This window comes from Eucalyptus grandis, chromosome 4 (assembly GCF_016545825.1).
Source record: "Eucalyptus grandis isolate ANBG69807.140 chromosome 4, ASM1654582v1, whole genome shotgun sequence".
Lineage (NCBI taxonomy): Eukaryota > Viridiplantae > Streptophyta > Magnoliopsida > Myrtales > Myrtaceae > Eucalyptus > Eucalyptus grandis.
Genome location: NC_052615.1, coordinates 38,074,746 through 38,090,697, shown reverse-complemented (window position 1 = coordinate 38,090,697; position 15,952 = coordinate 38,074,746). Strand labels below are relative to the sequence as shown.

Here is a 15,952-nt window from a genome sequence, read left to right as displayed (position 1 = left end):
TTGTCTACTCAATTCATCCTGTCTCTTAAAAATCTCCAGTTATGACAACTGATTAACTCTCGATACACAAGTGCTAACCATAAGTTGATCAAAATTCGAGAACAAAACTCTGGACAAGTAAGAAGACAAAATCCTCAATAATACATTTTCAGAAGAACTTCCAAAAACTCAACAGTGCCTGATGAAAAAGCCAATCTAGTAAAATGAGTCAAACTACCAACTCAAACATTGATCTATAAAATTTAACCTTCATGATTTTCTGTCTTACAACAAAGAAGAGACCGATTCGGACTCGAGAGAACGAACCACTAAATATTCCTCCTGTTTTCAATCCACTTTTGAATCTATCTTCGGACCAAGTAGAGCTTACCAATGACATGAAGGATGGCAACAAAAGCAATGAAGCCGATGCTCATAACAAGAACCACATTTGGAGAGATCTTCAGTCCTGGGGCATCATCAGTGTAGAACTGCAGCATCGTTCCAGTTGCTCCTCCTGAGGCACCACCACCAGTTGTCCTCCGCCTACGCATGCTAGCAGCTGCTGCTGCGCTGCCTCTGGGTGGTGCTGGTCCATTCGATGCCATTTCTCCAACAGCCACTAACTTCTGTTTCCAATTTCATTCAGAAGCATATAAAAATGATTGCCAGGCCAAGAATTCCCAAATAGGAAGGAAAAATTTATCTATCGTTGTATCTGGCTATTTTCTATGTCATTTCAAAATGCAAACATGCAAACAAGACCACAACTCTGTCATTCCTTCTAAAAAAATCGCCTTTAAACATGAGATAAGACCAAAGTCTCCCAACAAATCCGCAAAACACTGAAAACCTCAAAAAAAGAAAAAAAATTAGAAGGGGAGAAGTAACAAAGACGCAATGATTGGAGCATTCAACCCTCATTCTTCATCTGAGAACCACTCCTCACAGAACGGACTTCGATTAAAAGATTGTCAGCCCACCGTACATGGAACCCAAAACCAAAAAAGAAAAAACTGACTAAAGAGAAAGCAGCTACAATTATCCACAAGAAACTCCAAAACAATCAAATGTAACGTCAAACATCTAAACCACTCTAGTCACGCATCGATGCGTGTCTGCTTTACGTCGCTACGCGGCATACTGTTCTAGGCAGAAGTAACAATACGAGCTCAATCCCATCCTTCCACCCGACCCCACAGCAGTCCAATCGAAACCAGGAAGTGCATAAACAATCCTACGAGATTCAATTTCGCACTGCCCAGTCCCCAAAAAAACACAAATCAACCTTTCTCCCGTTACCATCCGCATGCACAACGAGGCCGACACAGATTGAAACAGGAACTCAGGGCAAAGAAAGCCGACATGCACGAAATCAAACGAAACCAAACGTACAATCCGACAAAAACCTCAATTTCGATTCCATCCGAGGCAAAACCGACGCGATCAAAAACGGGAAAATCAACCGATAAACCAGAAATCACAGAAATTTCATGAGACGACGCCCTAAACCCTAAACCCGAGCCGAAATTTCCACCGAAATCGTTCAGATCGGAGGGACCGATCTCGACGGACGGCGGCGAGATCGCGCCGGGCGTTCCGAAAGGCGAGAAATCGGGCATAGATCTAAGCTCTGCAAATCCCAAATTGCTCGCAGAGAGCAACGATCGGAGCACAATCTAGAGAGAGAGAGAGAAGGAGATGACTCGCCTGAGTCGAATCGGTCGTACTCGTGCAGATCGCGCAGCCTCCGAAGATCCGAAAGAACGCGTTTTGACTCGTGCGATGGTCGGAGCTCTCGGAACTGGCGCATTTATATACGGCGACGATGGGTCCCCCCGACGACGGGTCGTTCCGTGTCCTGCTTTCGAAACGCCGGTCGTTTCGGGCCGCCTCGTCCCGCGATGAGGTTTTGACCAAAAGCCCATGGGCCTTGCTTGGGTTGGACTATAGTTATGGGTTTTCTAGAATTTCACTTTTCGCCTTGAATTTTGTTTGTGGCCCAATATGGTTTGTGGAAGAGGATTTGGACATTTTGTACGCAGTGCGACGGCATGGTCGGATGTGAAATTTGATTTCAAAACGGACCGATTGAGATGTATTGTCGTGTATTCATTTGAATCCGAAATGATTCGATTGTGTTTACTTCCTGAAAGAGCACAAAAGGAATACTTGAGAAGTACATTCGTATTGTGAATTTTCTTTATATCAAAGAGCTCATCTCTATCCATGATGGTGATAGCTTATCCAAATTTTACTAATCTCTTCAAATCTTACCCACCTCCTCATTTTTTTTTTTCTATTCTCTTTCCTCTTTATCTGTAGCTTTATTCCTCGGTCGCTAGTTGCTGGGTCTGTTTCATTCCTATGTGATTTCCTCTAGAAGGAAGCCAATGGGGGATGGTGTAGATCCATTCCATTTCAAATCATACTGAAAGCAGGCATTAAAACCATCCAAACTGATCGCTACGGGGTTTATTCTGTCTTTATGTGGGTTATGCTTCCTCTATCTAATAATTTCAGTTTTAAGTTAGATTTTTATTAAAAACGTGAGCTAGTTGATCTAATGCTTTAAATTGAATTAGCTCAATCTTAACAAAAAGAAAATAAAAGGCTTAAGAGAAACCAGTCCCAATCCTTTTCTATGATGTTTTCGCAATCATATTATTCTACATCTAATGCAGTTTTCTAGCTGGTTTTTAGCAAGTTCAATCTGCTTCTAATCGGTTTGATCGGTTCAAACTTAATATCAAGTACTGGTCTAGTTTCATCTCAGTTTCAGTTTAGAAGAGCGTGATCTCGTAACATGATCCATACAAAAGGAGTTCCAGAAAGTAGACTTGACAATCCAACCCAATTGTCAATCGTGAGCTAGTTTCTTCTCTCTCTCGTTACAGGCTCAGAATTGTTCACTACAAATGTCTTGGAAAGTTAAGTCTTTGTGCCCTTAGTTTTGACTTTGTAACGTGTTCTAAACTTATTGCATTTGGGTCACGCCATTCTTCGTACAACAAGAGAGCCCTCTATAGGTAGGTAAACTCTTGTTCTGTGGATCCAATCGCACCCCGATCCAGCAAAAAAAAAAGTACTCCTCTAATCTAATGGCTAGTTGAGATACTAGATTGTGACGTGGCGGATGGCCCACGTGAGAAATCATTCGGATCTAATGATGTGAGAAGTCGGACCAATGTCGTGTATCTAATCCCCGTGCAAATCGAGATTTAACCATTGAGCCAATCTCATAGTGTCGTGAGGTTGATCCGAGTAGCACTAGAAACCGCCATGCCTCCTCTGATCATTTCTCATTTTATGAATTAATTCCTGATCAGAACTTTTTCCAATGCTTCTCATTTCATTCTCCTTGTGTCTAATTTTTCTGTACGAACGCTATTAACTCAATGATTTTCGCCGTTGTCTATTTTCCATGATGACACTATTAGAAATATTTTATAAAGTAACGACAATTTATCAGATAATTCATTATAGCCCAAGTATGGTTAGATGAACATATTATATTGGGTTTGCACATATTGGTTTTGTAGCAATGGGACTGCACAATTGGTGTAGGCCAATATTCTAAAAGCGATCTTTATTGATGGGAAAAGATATGTATGTGGACACAAGAGCAGGACGATTTTCACCTCTTTAACTTCACCATCACCCTACATTCAATGAAATCTTAGCCATCGCATGCAGAATTAAGAATGGTTTTCACAACAATTTCAATGGGCAGAATAGATTTCACGATATTCTTTGAGGCCAAACATATCAAAGGAAAAAAAAATGTTCTTGCAGACCTTCTCTTAAGACCTAGAGAAGTTTCTTCTACCGAGTTCGCACACCAAGTTGCTAGAGGATTGGCCTTAGGTCCCCAAAAATACAAAACCTCTCGTTTGGACAATTTTGTAAAGATACGAGACCTCTCATTTGGGATTTGCCCATTGAAGATATTAGCCATATGCAGATTTAACCTCAGACCATTTGCGAACAACCCAAAAAGCCCATTCATCTACGTCTTCAAATTCGATGTCACCAATTTTCCGATGAAATTAAAATGGTTAGATCAATAATTGTTTCACAACTATACCATAACCATTGGATTTTTCACTACCACAGTCCACAAGATCATCGGGAAAATTACTAAAAATGTCATAAACTTATTGCAATTGTACCATTTCAATTCTAAACCTTTTTTTTGTTAGTTAAATCATAAACCTTTTATATTCATACAATTCAATCCATCCAGCCAATTTTTAATAGCCGATGGCCGATTGACATTGACATGAACATCATTCATCCTACAATGCGCCACCATACCAATGGGTGGACTAGGTGAGGCTGCCCTTGCAGCCTCTGGCTAGGCCGAAGGCTAGCCAAGGCTCAATTGGCGAGGTCAAGCCTTGCCTAGCCTTGGCCAGGCTTCATCAAAACCAGCAAGGTTAGGGTTGGTCATCAACGGCAACCAACTAGAGGGAGAAGGAAGTGATTAAAAAATAAAGAAAAATATATATTAAAAATATTAAAACATTATTTAAAATTGTCAGCATTAGTTGATGATATGTGGAGGACGATCGCATCCATATCGGTGCTAATCGGCCAAATTGGTCAAACGAATTGAATTGACACAAATATAAAAAATTTAAAATTCAATAGGTAAAAAGAAAAGTTCATAACTAAAATGGTATAATTATAATAGGTTTATGACTTTTTTGATAATTTTTTCATGCAAAGTTTTTCTAAACCACTATTTTTAACATTTTGCAGAGGCTCTTGAGCGGTTTCACCTCGTGCCTCATTGGCAGATTCCATTCAGCACTAAACTGAAGTGCATAGCCTCAAACCCTAAAGCCCACACTACTATTTTCTTCCATACAGAGTGGAAACTTTTACACTCCAAGGCTTGTAGGACAAATCGACTGTCCTTATCCTTAATTGCTACATTTTACAGACATTTCCCATGCAGCTCCAAATTGATTTATCGAGGATATCAAAAACTTAAAAGGATCCTATGTGAAGAAAATCAAATTGCTTTTAAGCTCTTTCTGGCCTAGCACTTATTAAGAAGAAATGTCATGGGACTATTCCAGCGCATATCATGCCTCGAAAGATGCCTTCCAACATTAAATGAGTAGAAGTAGAATCAGCAGCCGCATTTCCCCAAGACATTTGGTGTTTGGAAGAATCTTATCCTGTAGCTACATTTTAGCTCCTAGAAAGATGCTGATCTTGACCCACATCATGAACCCATTAAAAGGTGAGGAAATTCATAAGTCATGTGACTACTTTAATAAAGTTAACATTGTAGGTGTCATTATATTATTGAGTTTGTACCAAAACATTTCAGATTTTGTCATTATGATAACCTCATAATGAGCCTTGCGAATTTGTAATATGGTATGTCAATTATTAGTCACGAAGAATGTCCAAAAGATAGAATTGTTAGGATTCGTCGCAAGATCATAAAGAAAATAAAAAGTAAAAGCGAAAAAGAAAATTTAAGAGTAAGGTTTTATCATAACTACATCCAATTGAGGATTTCACTATAATTAGCATATCGAACATCTTCGCTATATCTCTCAATTATAGTGAGAGTATGAACCATGCCTCAATAATAATTAGGATTTCGATCCGTTAAGATGAGCTTTTCTCGGGTGAGTGTGCTTTCCGCAGCGGCATTTCCCCAAGACGTTTGGTGTTTGGAAGAATCTTATCCTGTAGCTACATTTTAGCTCCTATAAAGATGCTGATCTCGACCGACATCATGAACCCATTAATAAGTGAGGAAATTCATAAGTCACGTGACTACTTTAATAAAGTTAATATTGTAGGTGTTGTTGTATTATTGAGTTTGTACCAAAACATCTCATATTTTGTCATTTTGATAGCCTTGTAAGGGGCCTCACGAATTTATAATATGGTATGTCAGTTATTTGTCATGAAGAATGTCCAAAAGATAGAATTGTTAGGACTCGTCACATGATCATAAAGAAAATGAAGAGTAAAAGTGAAAAAGAAAATTCAAGATGTAAGGTTTTATCAGAACTATATCCAATTGAGGATTTCACTATAATTAGCATATCAAATTTCTTCATTATATCTCACAATTATAGTGAGAGACGTGTGGTGTTTGGAGGAATCTTATCCTGTAGCAAATTTTAGCTCCTAGAAAGATGCTGATCTCGACCCACATCATGAACCCATTAATAAGTGAGGAAATTCATAAGTCACGTGACTACTTTAATAAAGTTAACATTGTAGGTGTTGTTGTATTATTGAGTTTGTACCAAAACATCTCATATTTTGTCATTCTAATAACCCTATAATGGGCCTTGGGAATTTGTAATATGGTATGTCCGCTGTTTGTCACGAAGAATGTCCAAAAGATAGAATTGTGAGGATTCGCCGCACGATCATAAAGAAAATAAAGAGTAAAAGTAAAAAATAAAAATTTAAGACAGAAAGTTTTATCAAGACTACATTTAATTGAGGATTTCATTATAATTAGCACATCGAATCTTTTCATTATATCTCTCAATTCCAGTGAGAGTATGAATCACGCGTCAATAGTAATTAAGAGTTCGATCCGATGAGAGGAGCTTTTCTCATGTCAGTGTGTTCTCCCCACTTCGACGCTTTGAGTAGATCGCAGGGGACAGAAAGCTTTTCGAATGTCAAAAAGCCTTGAAAGACGGAGACCCATCTTTGCTCCGAGACTAACAGACAATCCCTTTGACAAATCAACAACCCCATTTTACAACATAATTTCAGTAACTCGTGAGTCCCCTTCGTGTCCAAATTGGCTCCACACAATTTTTCGGAACCAAATTTTTTTTTTTTTTTCATTCTCTCTCTTTTTCCTCGCCCTTTTCTGTCAGAAGCTATTCGGTCCAAGTACACTGATTTCTTGCACAAAAAAAAAAGAAAAAAGGTACACTGATTTCTTTTTTTTCCTCTTCCTTTCTTCAGTATAAGCTTGAGATAAAAAATAAAAATAAAAAAAAGGTCAAAAACTACGGCGGCTACTCTCCCTCTCCGGATCGTCGCGTCGACGGGCGGAGCTGCGCGTGGGGCACGGATGAGTCCTCCACGTGTCGGCCGGACGTAATCGCGTCGCGCTTCCCTGCGCGCCACGTCACCCCCGGGCGGGGTCCGACGCTTCGGTTCCCCACGCGCACCTCCGGGAGGAGGAGCGGGGCCCACCGCCTGTGTCTCGCTATCAAAGCCCGCACTCCGATTCATCGTGGCGCGCGCCCGGGCCCCGCTTTTTGGCTTCGCGGAGATTTTCATGTTACGGAAAAATAAAATTAAAAAAAAAATACGGAGAGTGATTACGCAATAAATAAGGAGTTCACGTGGTCTGGTATAGGGATATATTACGCGATAAATAGGGGTCGCGTAAAAGGTGTGTAAAAAAGAAAAGTAGAGATAAGTTTTTTTTTTTTTTTGGGGTCAAGTAGAGATAAGCTCACGGCGAAAAGAAAAAAAGAGAATAAAGTTTGAGGTACAGATACGTTTTCGATATTAGGGAAGCGATGAGGAATGCTTTAGTACTTTCCTCTCGGGTTTTTTTTTTTAAGGGAAAAATAACGCAATTTTCTTAAAGCAAACGTACTTCTTTCCTTGGAATTCAAAATATTATTCGAATTTCGAAAAATATATATGAAATTCTATAGGTTAATCTACGTGATCTACGTGTCAATATAATCAAGTGTTGCGAGAGTTTCGGTTATAGATTAAAGAAAAGTCAAAATATAAGTGCTGTTTGATTAAGCCAAAAAAAGGTATGAAATGTCAATCATGAGAGGAGATCAAGGAATTGGTGAAAATGATAATCTCACGGATAATGTTGGGATTAAATCTAAGGGGGTCCATGCTTGAGTAAAATTGATCGAGAGGTGGTCTTGGACAAATTGGATCGGATATCGAATCTAAAGGTTCATCCCCAGCGCTCAATTTAAAGAATGTTTAAGTTTTATTCATAATGATCAGGTCTAGGCAAATCCAAGCAAGCCTATTTTTAAAACATGCTTGGGTTCATAAAGAAAACTTATCAAGTGAACCCACCTAATTCGTGCTTCGAGCCTTTGGAGTCAGGCAAACCAATCAGACTACTAGGATTATGATCATGCTTGTATTTGAGTAACGCAAGGGGCGGTTTGCTTATATTCGAAAAGAAAAAAAAAGCAATTACAAACATAAATTGACCTAAATATCTCCCCTCAATTTGTAATTAAATGAAAATCTTTAAGAACATTCACTATAAAAAAATTTAATACGTCATAGAAAATTGAAAATTTAGTTTTTTTACTGCCAACTCGTTTAATTATCTAATTTTTTTTCCAAGTGTCTCTTTCATTTTAGATGCGACGACGAGATTTAGTAAAAAAAATTAGTAGTTAAATCGGGCTCTACATAGCCGTAACATCTCTTAACAAATTTGTCTTGGATAAATGATTAGTTCGCAATGTTAAAAGGTAGATAGACCTTAATAAAATACAAGTCAGTTAAACCACTAAAATTTTGAAATGGAATTGAAGCTCAATGATGGAATAGAAAAAAAGGATTAATATCATGAAAAAATCTAAATTAGTACACTAATAACAAATTTATTATATATTAATTTATGTTAAATTTTACGATCAAATTGTTGAGTTTGAGTTATGTAACAGATGTACAAATTTGGGGTTCTGTTGTTCATTTGTCACATGTTTATCAGTTTGTGGTTTTTTATGATTTTGATCTTATTTAATAGAAATCAACAGATGATAAATTTGTTATTGATATTTTTCAGTGGTCAAAAAATTAGTTTAAGATAAATTTGTTGGTATGATAATTTGGATTTTTCATGATATTAATCGTGAAAAAAAAAGTGTTTTGGTTCTTTTGTAAAGATGATTGTTTTTCTGTATAGCTTAGAAGCACGATAGTGAATAACTAGCCACTGCTTAGAGGGGAACTAGGACAAGAACCCATCGACATGACCCAGTTATGTCTAATTTCCTTATTATAAAATTCAAATCCACAAACATAAATTCCAAAGTTGAAAACAAGGGAACACTCTTGCAACTGGGTTAATCCCAGGGTGGATCTGTGTAGTCAAGCCGTGGAAAATATTATTTCAACTTTTGACATTAATAATGATTACTTTTTTGGATAAGAAATTCAATGACATTTTCAAGTGCAGAGGTGAGGCTTTGTGTAGACAAGACTTTATTTTTAAAATAGATTCTTCAAGAATATATTTTTCAAAATACATCTCCCCAAAAACAACTTTCCAAACTAAATTTCTTCATGTCACGTCTTGTCCAAAGATTTCCTAATCATCACCCCCTCATTGTAGTCACTTTTATCTTTCTGCTTAAATTTTAAAATTTTCAACATATTCCACAATTCTTTTTTTTCACATTTAGTGCAACATCTAGAAATAGCAGGCCAAAAGGATCTCCACGGTCGAATTATTTATTCGATGACATTTATTCCATTGTATTTCAGTTTTTGCTGAAGTTATTATTTCAGGTTGACATTCTTTGATTCTTAGCTTTCCATTTATCTTTTTTAGAGTTGTTTTTATTAATCATTGGATATTATGAACCAAATATATTTTATGATTAATACCTTAAAAAATTCCAAATTAATATACTTGTAACAAATTTACAAAAAATTAACAATAAATTTATCATAAACTGATACACTTTTGATAAATTTACACTCTATTAGTATTTGTTAAATTTTATTATCAAATTACTAAGTTGAATGAAATGTGATAGTTGCTTAGTATACTAGCTTAGAATTTTACTATACGTTTGTCACGGTTGTATTATTTTTGTAGTTTTTTGTGTTATTAATCGAATTTAACATAAGTTATATTTGTCACAAATATAACAGTTTGGAATTTGTGGCGGTTAATAAATTTATCACAAGTATACTAGTTTTGGGTTTTTTGTGGTAAAAAAATTAATTTTAGGTAAATTTGTCACATATGTACTAATTTATGGTTTTTCAGGTATTAACCTTATATATTAATGTCATTACTTTCACCAATTATTTTGCAATCATAACTACTTTTTTTTCTTTCAACCAAAAAAAAAAACTAATTTTCCCTATTTTCCAAGTAGAATGATTTTGTTAACATTTTTCCTATATAAAAGCTGCGTATAAATAAGTTAGATTTTTCCTACCTTTTTGTTTTAAATTTTATTGCAATAAACTGATTAAGTGAGTTTATATTTCAAATGCAATTTTGCTGAATAAATACTCAAAAGTATAAACTTTTATTTTATTCAATTAGATGTTGAGTCACCTAATTTTTTTTTTTTTTAATTCGAGTCTAATAGCTATAAAATCGATTTATTTAAACTTACTTGTCAATGTACATTTGCTTTTTGGCCATTTGTAAATTAAAAAATTAATAACAAAATAACTCTCCACACAAAATGGCGATTCATATTTTGAATACAAAGTCAATAAAAGAATAATTAATAAAGAACCAAGGTCAAGCAAATGTTAATAATTTGATGATTAGGCAACATTTAGACATAGCATGGCATAGAGAAATCTAGTTTGGCAAATAATTTTGAGATATATATTTTATAATTTATTTTTATAGAGAGATACTTTTGGAAAAAGAAAAGGCTTATAAGTGAACTAATTATAAAATTACTATAAGTTTACACGTGTCATTGATCTAACGTCACTTGCAAAAATAGTTTTTGCGTGCAATCTTACGTCAATTGAATTTTACCATTGATGTGTTGTCAACGTGAGCTACATTAGGAAAGACAGCCAATTGCGATTCCTATAGATATTTTAAGTCTCTTATATGCTTCTTACGATTTTTGTCCCCACAATGCCTTGAGTTAAATGGCAAAGAAAGATCAAATAATCAATTGTCCCATCAAGTTGATCTAATTATTAAAGAGCGCATATATGCAAACTTTACAACGGAGTATGGAAAAACTTTAATCATTTTGGAATGGTTGGACACTATCTAGTTATCTTGGATCTGGGGAGAATCTAAATCTTATCATGCAAAGTGAAAAAAGGTTTTTATTGTCTATTACGATCGCATTTTACGGTCTAACAAATCACCCATTACATCAATTGGCATATAGATCGATATGGAAACAACCGACATTGCTCAATAGACCTGATCATGAGCACCGACACCGGCCAAGCTGGGCCCGGGGTGGGTGAGCCAATAAGTCCGGATGCAGAAACCGGGTCGATCCAGGCAAACAATTTTCCTTCTCGGACCCTAAGGCTCGCCCACGTAGGGCCCCCTAAAAGCCTGGTCGGGCATTTTTTTTATAAGTAAATATTTTGTGGATGAGCTTGGACAAAGGAAGGAAAGGGGAAAAAAACAGAGGAAAGAAACGCACCAAAAAGGTCATCTCGTCTTCCTCGGTATCTGCCTCTCCCTCTCTCTCTTCCTTCTTTCTCTCTCTAAACGCAGAAAGAAATGAGCCAGTGCGTTCCGGACTGGGATTTCGACGACTCCGGCGGCGGCGGCAACCATCCCACGCCGTGCCGACGCTCTCTCCGCTCTCACTCCTTCAATCCCAGCACGCCCGATGTTCCCATGTAATCAAATGTCGAAAAACTTCGGATTTTCTTGTTGGGTTTGGCTTTTTTAACGTGATTTTGATGAGGTTCGAGGGGTTGATTCGTGTCGTGCTGCGTCGGCAGGTCGAACTACGAGGTCGCCGAGCTGACGTGGGAGAACGGGCAGCTCGCCATGCACAGCCTCGGCCTCCCGCGCGCCCCCGCCAAGCCCCTCCCCTCCTCCACCGCGCCCTCCAAGTACGCGTGGGTGGACAAGCCGCGCGCCGCCGCCAACGCCGGGGCCGCCAACGCCGGCACCGGCACCCTCGAGTGCATCGTCAACCAGGCCACCGCCCTGCCCCGCCGGAAGCTGCCCTTCGAAGCCGCGGCGGGCGATCTCGTCCCGTGGTTCGACCCCTCGCGCGGTGCCGCCGCCACCGCCACCGCCGGCACCATGACGATGGACGCGCTGGTCCCCTGCGCCGGCGCCGGCGCCGACGACCGGACCACCGCCCACTTCGTCGACTCCGCGGCCGGCAGCGGCGGCGGCGTCGGGACGTGCGTCGTGGGCTGCTCCACGCGCGTGGGGTCGTGCAACGGGGCGGCGGCGCCGGGGCCCGCGCAGGAGAAGGACGCGCTGGCGGCGAGGAAGCGCGCGAGGGTGGCGCGCACCGCTGCGGCGGCGACTGTGGCGGCGACGGCGGCGGAGTGGAGCGGGATGGACCAGAGCGCGAGCGGGAGCGCGACGTTCGGGAGGGACAGCCAGCAGATGACGCTGGACACGGGGGAGATGGAGATCGGGGCCGGGATGACGTCGACGTCCCTGGGGTCGCCGGAGAACACCAGCTCCGGGAAGGGCTGCACGAGGGCGACGGCGGCGGCCGACGACCACGACTCCGTCTGTCACAGCAGGCCTCCGGTGAGGGCACACGCCGTAAATTAATTAATAAATTTTAATTAAAAATATAATGAATTCCTTTTTTGTGGAGTTGAGGGTTGAATGGGTGCTTTAGTATCTTTAGTACATTAATCATTGAAGCCATCCCCACAAGTTTCATGATAATCGGCTTTTTATTTTTATTTTTCTTTATATTTTTATGTAAATCTTTCTTTCTTTCTCGATTTTTTTTTTTTTTTTAAATTTCAATTATTGAAATTGGGTTTTGGGATCGTGCAGAGGGAGGGCGGCGACGACGAAGACAACAAGAAGCGGAGCGGAAAGTCTTCAGTGTCCACCAAAAGGAGCCGAGCCGCCGCTATTCACAACCAATCTGAACGTGTACGATCTCTCTCTCAATGAGAAAAAGAAATGCCAATTTTTGAAAAATCATGAAAATAGTTTTTACGTAATTTTGCAAGACTTTAGAAAAAAAATTATGTATAATAATGCTTCTTATAGAGTCGAATTACACAACGCATGGCATGAAAGTCATATTCCTAAGACTCAGGTTTTTCTCGATTCAAGAAAATTCTTGTTAATCGGTCTTGACTTAAGCGATGCTGGCTGCAGAAAAGGAGAGATAAGATAAACCAGAGGATGAAGACGCTGCAGAAGCTGGTCCCCAATTCTAGCAAGGTACGTATCGAGAAATCCCTCCCGATTCAATTACGTTATTTTTGTTGGAATTTTCCATAGCTTAGATAATCCGGCGAAATTTTATTTTCCACGAAGGGTCGTGAAAAATACGCTTTTTCATGATATAGATTAGCTACTTTTGTGTATTTCTCTCCATTAAGCTTTTTGCATAGGCCCTTTTAATGCTTATCCATATGCTATTTTCCCCAAAATTTCTATAAAAAGTAGGGTTAATAATTACTTGCAGTCCTCTTTTTTTTCCTCTAGTGGTCAGGTATGAAAATGCAATGATTTAATTTTCCGGATAGTACTTGGAACATGCAAGAAATAGTAACATGGCTGCATGAAAGAGGGGAGTTCCAGGCCCAGAGTCTTCAGGAATAGGAACCAAATACAGAGAGAGAGAGAGAGAGAGAGAGAGGGTTAGGGCCTACGAAGGAAAAGTTTAATGTTGGAGCAGGAGCTGTCTCCGTATCAAATCAAGAACTTTGTCTCCATATCGAAATCATCATCGCTCCGTTTGTCTACCTGTCCCCATGCCGAGATTAGTCTTGTGGACTAGGATCTCTCTCTCTCTCTCTCTCTCTCTCTCTCTCCCTCTGTCTCTGTCACTCGTCCATGGAAATGAGGCCACACGTTCTCGGTCAGGATCATTTACTCCTTTTGTACCCACCTCCTCATGATTGGCCCTGTGATTGAATCGAACGGAAAGAGTAATAGCGAGCTGTTCCCACTTTGGAAGATGATTCCTTACCCTGACTTCGACGCCGCTCTCTTTGTAACTGTAATGAAACCGACACGAAAATCTGGACTTCCATGTTTTGTTCTAGAGAGACCATCTTTAGTCTGCATATTGATGTGGCGCATGGTGTTGTCAAAAGGGTAAGCTCGTCCGGCAGCGCTACCGACGTTTAGCTGAGTTTTTTTTTTTTTCTTTTTTTTGATCGCCAGACGGACAAGGCGTCGGTGCTGGACGAGGTGATCGAATACCTGAAGCAGCTCCAGGCGCAGGTGCAAATGGTGAACAGGATGAACATGCAGCCGATGATGATGCCGATGGCAATGCAGCAGCAGCTCCAGATGTCGATGATGGGCCCGATGGGGATGGGGCTGGGGATGGTGGGGATGGGGATGCCCGGGATGGGCATGATGGACATGAACGCCCTTGGCCGCTCCAACCTCGCTGGCATCTCTCCCGTCCTCCACCCAGCCGCCGCCGCCTTCATGCCCATGGGTTCTTGGGGGGATGGCGGCGACCGGGCAGCCACTGCCACCACGGCTCCGATGGTCATGCCTGACCCGATGTCCCCGTTCCTCGCCTCCCAGTCACAGGTAACCATAAGTTTCCAACCGGAGAAGGGCACTAGTCAACCAAGAACTGTCGAATATCCTCTCTTGGGGCCAGCAAAATTTAAAAGGAACGTTTATTTTTGTTAATCTCACTAAAACCATCATTCTTCATAGAGAATTGCCACGTGGAAAAATCTAAATTTTATGCGTAGCATACCCGAATTTTTAATTAACTTCTTAACCTATGGATGCGGGTGCATTTAATGTGTTAGGCTGTGGCTGAAATTTCCTGGAGGCTTTACTATTTGCGTGTCGTTTTGGAAGCTTTGAAAACATAGAATCGGTCGTACAATATTTCTTTAGATGTAGGGACAAACGCTGAATTAAGTTGAGTGAGACAGACAAGATGTGAGACACGACGTGTGAAAACGAAATGATGGTGCATATCACCTCGCGCTTTTCTATGATAAATGATTTACTTAACATGTCCTAAAGAACATATTAAGCAACGAAATGGAGATTTGTACTTTTGACAACGAAGCGATTCTTGCTACATATATACTTAGATCACATCATTATACGTAGCTATACGATGAGCGAACTTGCGATGATCGTGGGTTTTTTCTTTATGCTCTATTACACCCTCCTAAGTTGTGTAATTATGGTTACTAATCTTGCCCAAATTGAAAATTTGTTGTTGCAGCCAATGACGTTGGATGCCTACAGCAGAATAGCGGCCATGTACGCTCAGCAGATGCATCAGCCGCCACCTTCCGGTTCCAAGAACTGAAGTAATTTCAGCAGCAAGGGTTGCTCTTTTGGCATGGTCTGGTCTTGGATAAGTTCGCAATCGCAAGCAAGTGTTGTGACAATTTTTTTTGTCTAGTCTAGTATACCATTGAAGCACGTGAGATGATCTAGTTCAATGGATAGGAAATTCGGTATTCGGTCGTTCTTTTTGTACTTTCGTGTCCCCAGCTAGATGAAAGATTCTTTATATAAGTGTGTATATATATTTGAGGAATTTATATGTATATAAATATGAAGTGATGTCCCGCCCCTTTTGTTATTACTGTCAGTTATTCTGATTTTTATGTTTGGGATGGTGGTTCATATTTTAATATATTAAATATAGACGGATTGAGATCCTCCAATGTTAAGGGGGCATATCTACACGATAAGGTTACGTTCTAAATGTAGCTCAATTTGTCATCACATCTAAGAAATCTACACGGAAATCCAAACCCTGTTTCATCAATCTCTATCTTCATCCTGTAGCAGCTTGAATTTAGCGAGCTGAAGTCGTCGACGAGTAACGCCTTGATTCTGAGGATCTTCCCAAATCCTAATTGCCGGTTTTATCTACTACATGTACATGATAATGAAAGCTATGTACCAGATTGGAGCTGTTACCAATCAATTTGGGTAAACCTAGATTGATGTGATACTTGAGCCCTCAAGTAGTGTAAGAGAAGTTAAAACCATCTAAGTGCATGTGTGTGAGGAAACTGGTCCGATAAAACCTATAAATCTTAGGTTCGGGGGTTCGGATATGTGTGAGACAGA

General features: G+C 39.8%; 2 protein-coding genes across 2 annotated transcripts; one reads left to right on the top strand and one right to left on the bottom strand.

Annotated features, from left to right (window-relative positions):
* LOC104442277 (protein transport protein Sec61 subunit beta) lies at positions 1-1,800 on the bottom strand. Its single transcript, XM_010055643.3, has 2 exons — positions 1,690-1,800; positions 1-608 (listed from the first exon to the last, which is right to left on the bottom strand). Exon 2 carries the CDS (start codon positions 585-587, stop codon positions 345-347), a length of 243 nt encoding a protein of 80 aa, XP_010053945.1. The 5' UTR covers positions 588-608; positions 1,690-1,800; the 3' UTR covers positions 1-344.
* A 9,521-nt stretch (positions 1,801-11,321) lies between these two features.
* On the top strand, positions 11,322-15,474 carry LOC104442276 (transcription factor UNE10). Its single transcript, XM_010055642.3, has 6 exons — positions 11,322-11,559; positions 11,665-12,439; positions 12,698-12,799; positions 13,031-13,096; positions 14,048-14,428; positions 15,090-15,474. Exons 1-6 carry the CDS (start codon positions 11,438-11,440, stop codon positions 15,174-15,176), a joined length of 1,533 nt encoding a protein of 510 aa, XP_010053944.2. The 5' UTR covers positions 11,322-11,437; the 3' UTR covers positions 15,177-15,474.
* Positions 15,475-15,952: the final 478 nt, after the last annotated feature.

Excerpts from the sequence above, each read along its gene's own strand:
- LOC104442277 (XM_010055643.3), bottom strand. The coding sequence starts at position 587 with ATGGCATCGAATGGACCAGCACCACCCAGAGGCAGCGCAGCAGCAGCT.
- LOC104442276 (XM_010055642.3), top strand. The coding sequence starts at position 11,438 with ATGAGCCAGTGCGTTCCGGACTGGGATTTCGACGACTCCGGCGGCGGC. Across the intron at positions 11,560-11,664 it reads AGCACGCCCGATGTTCCCAT|GTCGAACTACGAGGTCGCCG; the intron begins GTAATCAAATGT and ends CTGCGTCGGCAG. Across the intron at positions 13,097-14,047 it reads TGGTCCCCAATTCTAGCAAG|ACGGACAAGGCGTCGGTGCT; the intron begins GTACGTATCGAG and ends TTTGATCGCCAG.